The sequence below is a fragment of the Quercus suber genome, unplaced genomic scaffold (genome assembly GCF_002906115.3).
Source record: "Quercus suber isolate HL8 unplaced genomic scaffold, Cork oak 2.0 scaffold_529, whole genome shotgun sequence".
NCBI lineage: Eukaryota > Viridiplantae > Streptophyta > Magnoliopsida > Fagales > Fagaceae > Quercus > Quercus suber.
The window spans coordinates 154277-161528 of NW_027069978.1; the positions used below are offsets into that span (position 1 = coordinate 154277).

At 34.1% G+C, this 7252-nt stretch overlaps 1 protein-coding gene across 1 annotated transcript; it reads right to left on the minus strand.

Annotated features, from left to right (window-relative positions):
* Positions 1–3847: 3847 nt before the first annotated feature.
* LOC112003258 (probable indole-3-pyruvate monooxygenase YUCCA10) lies at positions 3848–7252 on the minus strand. Its single transcript, XM_024035444.2, has 4 exons — positions 6624–7252; positions 6266–6499; positions 5394–5519; positions 3848–4193 (listed from the first exon to the last, which is right to left on the minus strand). Exons 1-4 carry the CDS (start codon positions 7233–7235, stop codon positions 4029–4031), a joined length of 1137 nt encoding a protein of 378 aa, XP_023891212.2. The 5' UTR covers positions 7236–7252; the 3' UTR covers positions 3848–4028.

The window sequence follows — 7252 nt, forward strand, 5'->3', positions numbered from 1 at the left end:
GGCAAACCTGAATCCATTATGAAAGAATCGAACTTCATACAGAAGGACTACAAGCTCCCTGCTCGACTTCCTAATGCTACCTACCAGTAGAACTTACTGACATGACCACGTGCAAGCTCCGAATCCACGGACTCCTTCTTTCTTGAATTCTTCAATCAGCTACAAGCACCCACGCTTGATATTCTTTAAGCTTCAATGGTAGCAACCAAGTTGATCATCAAGATGTTGATACTATCTCTAACTTGAAACCCCTAAGCTTTGTGTAAAGGAAAGCTCCTCTAGATCTCACAAGAGATTTACACAAAACAGCAATGTATGAGCAACAATACAATTAGAGCAACTCTAAAAACGTGGCTAGAGTTTTGCCTTATATACCTAGGGCAAAAACATAAAACCCTAAACATTTAATGAGTTAGGGCTGAGTTGAAAATTCTGCAGAAAATGCAATCTGGTCGACTTTCGATCGATGCCCCAATGCATCTACAGTCTCTCGATTCCAACTTTACAATAATTAAACAACTTTGAGCACACTATAACAAGACTAAATATATCGTTTTGATCATGGTTTGCCAATATTACAAATTAGAGTTCAAAATACATAAATTCCTAAACCTTTAGAACCTAACAATATATATATATATATATATATTTTTTTTTATGAACAAAAAAAGGTCTCACACATGTAATCATTGACCCGGCCCACTTAAACCTGCTATTGATGACGTGGGGCACCCTTGGGCATGTTAGGGCTATCTGCGCCGTGGCATAGCATTTTTGTGAAGCGCATGACTCAAACCCGGCAACTCCTGAACTTGCAAGTGTGACCAAATATTGCTTATCAGAACCCCATTTATTGAAAGGGACCTTCCATTTAAAAGTAAAGCTATCCAAAAATAAACTGTAGCTAGCCCTAGCCCCTAGGTCAAGAATTGAGGATTTGCATGAAATTATAAAATGACCAAGGTTTTTTTTTTTTTTTTTTTGGTTCTTTTAGCTTAGTGGGGAATGAAAATGTTTCAGCACATTTTAGTGACCCCATTCATACAGAGCATATAACCTTTGACTCTTTGAGCAAAATGAAGCTAATGTTAGGACCGTTGAAGTTTGGGTGGAACACACAGAACCGGACCTGGGTCTTGTTGTTTTAGTCTTTCACTTAGATCCTATCATGATTCATGGAACCATGTGCCTCGCCCGAGATGCCAAAGTTGGGTCAGCATAAATGCATGTGGGTCACGCCCAATGTCATATGTAAACCCAATCTACATGTTCTTATCTTTCATTTTGGACCAAAAACAATGAGCCCAATTCTATAAACCTAGACCTTAAGTTAAGGTGTTCCACTCATTCTGTTCTCTTGACTTCTCTCTTTTTCAATCACTCACAAGTCTACAACTTTAACAACGTGGCCAAGATTGACGTGGTGCTTTTAGCCACACAGTGCCATTTTGTGATTCTATTATTTTGGAACCAAACTACCGAAGCAGTAGTAAAAAATGACAAGCTTATGCTTATCTATAATTTTTTTTTTTTTTTGTTTTGTTTTGTTTTTTTGTTAATGCATGACAGGCCCAGTAGCAGTACTGAGGTCAATGTTATTGTTCTTGAAGTTTGTTGTAATACTTGGCAAATAGTATATGAGCCAAACATGTACGGTTTTTTTTTCCTTTCCTTTTTAACCTTTTCTTCTGAATGAATATGTTTATCAATTCAGAAGGAAAGAGACAAAAGAGGGACCTCAACATTTGCACCAGCAAATAAAAACACCCAAGGAGGGAGAGAGGAGATGTACATCTATAGTTCTTTACGCAGTACAAGAGCCAGCCCAAGATTCAATTTTGTGGGCAACAATATAGCATCTCTTAGGTTGCAAACAAAAAAACCAAAAGGGATGAGAACAAATATAGAGAAAATATCCGGAGTGCCAACAAAACGTATGATAATTTCATAATATTTTCAAATTAATCTACCATCTTACGGGCCATTCAAATAAACTTAAATTGCATATGATGGTGCATTTCTGATGAGACAAACCAAAATTCGGGAACGTTACGAAATGTTGGTGAATTTTTATTGTGTTCTAGCTTTACTGATTATAAACACTTGAGATCTAATTTCTCCTGATTCTTTTGAGGATTGGTTGTTTATGCCTTTATGGCATCAATCACCAAGGGTCCATCACCTTGAAAGATTACAAATTAGGACTGAAGAGCTACACAGGAGTTAACTACAAGATGGGTATATTATGTGATGACTTGCAATATTTTTGTTGTTGCAGTTTGAAAAGGAATTATTGATTTTTTTTGTAATTAATTATCCATCCAAATTAGTTTGGTATTTCTCAGCTTTGCCAAATCTGAAGGTTGTTTTCTACGTGAATGTTTAAATAGCGTGTAAAACACTATAAACGTTTAGACCATTAATATACAAATTACCAATTCAAACTTAATATTAAACAATGTATGTGCGGAAAATGAACATAAGCTTATAACATAATTGATAAACAATTTAAATCAAATAAAATCATATTCATAGCAGAAATTAAATGACAAAGATTAAGGGAAGAGAGATGAAAATATAAGGACAACACAATGATATGTTATCGAAGAGGAAACCAAAACCCTCAGCGTAAAACCTCTCTGCCGCCTTCCAAGTGGTTAATAATATACTAGAAAATGAAGTTAGGATACATGAATAGTAATAAACCCTCCAAGCCTAATCTACCTAATGTACCTTAGCCCTCCAAGTTTCTTGCTCCAACGAGGTTACGCCGAACTTTTGTCTTTTCTAACTTACCGGATTATGCTATAGCCTATAGCATCAACCAATAACCATTGGTCCCTTCTTAGCTGCTTCTCAAAGTACCAAATAGCCTTCTCACAAATGTGGGTATGGTGAGAAAATGATTTGGGTAAGAACCTCTCAAGGATATAACAATGGAGAGGGTGAGAGTAGAGGAATTTGTAGAGTCTCTATGTAAAGATTGTAGATGAATCAATCTTATTTTTCTCTAAGGTTTCTCTCTCAAAATTCTCTCTAGAAGCTCTCTACATTTCATGGGTATAAGGGTTTATATATAGTGGTGGGTGTTTGGAATGCGAAGAGTCATTTTTCCAAAATAGGGTTGGCTGGCGGCTTGGCCTCGTGACTTGACTGAGACGCGAGTTCAAGTTGCGAGATAATTGAATGGCTAGTCTAGACTTTTTGTCCTATAGTGCTTCAACTGGCATGACGCTTCAGCTTCTTCGGATTCTTGGCACGTGAGCATCTTCTAGCGACTTGCAAGCCGCGAGCTACCCGCGATATCCAACCGTGAGTCCCTGCTTCACTGCACAATCTTGAGCATTTCTTCACACACTCTCACACACTACCTTTACATGAATCCCACCTAAGTACAGAGTTTCTAAATACTGAATTACAAGCAAATTTGGTACGAAATAAAGCTAATAGAATGGTTAATTAAATTCAACCTTACACTAGACATTCTGTACATAATCAAACTGTAATTAACATTTTCAAATTTTATATAAATGTAATATAGACTATATTACACGCTCTGGTACAGTATTTTTTTATATTTTTTTTTAAAGCTGTTGAAGTTTCATAAAAGCTTGATGATTGACGCCAGAGATTGAAGTTTCATTTAAAGATGTTGTATATAATTTAAGCACCTTACGTATGATCCTTTGAGAGAGACCATTTTTTTAAGAAGAAGGCTATAGATTTTACTAAGATAACTCAGCCTCTAGCATGTCTAGCTATCACAATCATTAACGTAAATGTGATTTAACAGTTCTAAATACATTATAGAATGATCATATTGTTTAGAGTAGACTACTTCTTCTCTATTGTTCCTCATTTTTTATTCTAAAGTTCTTGTAAAAAGTCCTTTTCAGTTTTCACTTGCTTTGCATCACTTTCTAATTCTCACAATACTCATGCTTAACCAAAGCAACTAACAAAACAAGATTATATCACAACAATAACCTATTTTATTATTCTTTCTCCCTTTTCCCTTTTTTGAGGCATTACGTAATGGACTTGATATCATTGGCAATGTTCTGGGCATCGACGCTAGCTCCATATAACCCACTTCTAGATGGTCCAACACAGTATAAGCCATTCTTTCCCTTCCAATGGTTAGGATAAGTAGGTTTTGGAAGTCCATCCTCATTCAAAAGATATTCATCCCCCTACTTATAACAATAAAATAGTTAATTGAGAACCATTTTTTTTAAATAAAAAAAAAATAGTTCTAGTATGGTATCTATTTGGTACAACTTAAATTTTTTTAGTATTATTTTTAAAAGTGGAATTCTTGTGAAGCTCGAGTTAATAAGTGAAATTTGAATAAGATATTAGATATATCTAAGGGGGAAAAAGAAACTTTATAAGTTGTATCTAACAAGGAAAATAAACCAAATTAAACTACATTTTCACCCTACCAAACGAGAAATTATTCACACATCTAGAAGAACCATGTCACACTTGCCTAATGGTCCTCCGTACCAGTAAAATAGATCCACCAAATCTTAAATAATTGAGTCAATTCCTAATTTCCTAAACCAAATAAACCCCAATTTATGTTATTGTCATTTATGTTTATGTTTATGTTTATGTTTATATTTGCGTTAGGGTTAAAACATTTGATTGATGGTTTCTCTTGAGTCCTTAGTAGTCAGTCCTCCTACCAAAAACACAATACATAGTATTTTAGATTAAAGTACATTTTTGACCTTTAAGTTTTGGATTTGTTTTTATTTTGACTCTTTATGTTTCAAAATTTTCATTTTAACCTTTCATGTTTGATTCTCTTTTCATATCCATATACATTTCAACATTTTCATTTTGACCATTCATGTTTAATTCAATTTTTAGTTTAGCCCTTCATGTTTGATTCAATTTTCTATTTGACTCTTCATAGAAATGAAAATTTTGAAAGGTAAAGGGCCAAACAAAAAACTTAATCAAACATGCATGGCCAAAATGAAAGCAATCTTAAACTTTAAAGGCCAAAAACGTACTTTAGTCAATATTTTAAAAAGATTGGAGAATTTATTTCTTTCACTAAAATATTCTTTATTATATATTTTTTTCCTAGACAAAATTGGACAAGTTCATCACCTACTATTACGGTAGGATATTTTCTAGTTCCATGTTATTGTTGATGTTTAGAAAATTCAAATTTTAAGAAATATCATTTATGTATTTTCTTTCAAATAAATAGGTCTAAGCTTTCAAAACTACACTTTAATTTAAACTGAAATAAAACAAGTAAAAAATAGGATATTACCTTTCAAATAAAAGTAAATGATAAATTAGAAAAAATATTATATTTAAAAAAATCTCAAAATAAAATAAAGGGCAAACACAAAGAGTACACTATCAAATACCTTAAGCCACAAGTTTGTTGACCTCTTAAATCCAGTGCAAAAGATAATGGTGTCAAATGGAAGTAACTTATCATTCTTGAATAGTACGTCCTTGCCTTGAACTTTAAGTATTTCTGCCAGCAAAACCTGCGTAACATGTGGATCAATAAAATAAACAAGCATGTTTTTCTCATCAAAAAAGAAAAAAAGGAAAAAAGCATATGAAAAAGGACAAACAGGAGCTTAAAAGATAAAGTGTATTGTATAAGATTTCCATTGGTCTTCTAAACTGTACCATTTCAGAAAAGAGAAAATATATACTATATTGACACAAAAATTTTTGACACTTGCTAATATAACAAATTGATAGTAGTAGATAAAAAAAGTGATGTCAATACTAGACCACTATAAGCTTCCTAACTCAACCGTTGAAAAAAATATTATCATATTTTTTTGTGTACGTAGTATTGCTATTAAGAAAATCATTGTAGTCAATTCTTTAATTGCCATGAACAAGTTAGAAAAGTAACTGTGGAATGGTATCCATTAGACTAGAACACAATTGGCCCCCAAAAAAATTGTAGTATCCCTTTCATTCAACCACCTAACATATAAAGTTATTATTTCTTTTCTTACAATGAGAGTTTTGAGGAATTGACCTGAGATTTAATTTCATAGACAATGACAAGATGCCATTAGATTGGATCTACTGAAAATTCTCCAACAAATTGAACTCATTGCATATCCGTGTACTTACAGAACAAGTAAAAACTAATCCAACTTATAGTTTTAATTAGTGTAGATCAAATTTAGTTCTGATACCACAAACAATTCTAAAGGATTAATTTTACTTTTTTAAGTACATGAATCATTCCCTCACTCAAAATTCTTACCTGAATTTCTCCTGACTTGATCTTTTTACATTTACCAACATCAACAAGTGGATACTTGCCGTACTTAGCCTTCATATAAAAAGGACCCTCTGCAGGCCTTCCTATCCCATACTTGGTCAGGTCCCCATAAACCAGTTTGCTAAGCATGACCATCAAGAAATCCACCATGCTAACAGGAAAATACTTCAACATGGTTAAGCCCAAGTTCACCATCTCCCTTGAGAGAAAATGAACCTGTATATATAATCCAATAATTTGTAATTGTAACCATGATGCATAGATATATTAAATTTTGTACTAATAACCATGACCCATGTGAGAGAAATTAAATCTAAGTTAGATGTGGTTAATTTCATACCGGGCTTCGAAAAATAATGGAGGCTTTGGCATCGTGATTTGCAAGGTCTAGAGAAATTTCCACTCCAGAATTCCCAGACCCAACAACCAAAACATTCTTGTTTTTGAACTGCTTCCCTGACTTATACTGAGTAGAATGAAGAACCTCACCAGGGAAAGTGTTTAACCCTTCAACCTCTGGGGTATAAGGGTTGGTTGTTTCCCCAGTGGCCACCACTAAAAACTTGCCACTATATATCTCAACCTCTCCTGAACTTGCATTCCTAGCCTTAACAATCCATCTCTTGGAAACTTCATTGAACTCAGCAGACTCCACAGTTCTTTGGAACATAGGACTAATTTTGAAATGGGAGACATAGTCATCTAAGTACTGTATGAACATCTTTTTGGGCACAAAGGTGGGATAAGAGGCAGGGAATGACATGTGAGGGAGTTCACAAAATTGCTTTGTAAGGTGGAGGTGAAGACGATCATAGGAATATTTCTTCCATGTAGAAGCAATACATTCTTCTCTCTCAAGAATTATGTATGGGATTGATTTCCGGCTTAGGCAAGCAGCTGTGGCAAGCCCAGAGGGGCCTGATCCAACTATTATTGCTACTTGTTCTTGCATATTTGTTTTTGAGTCAC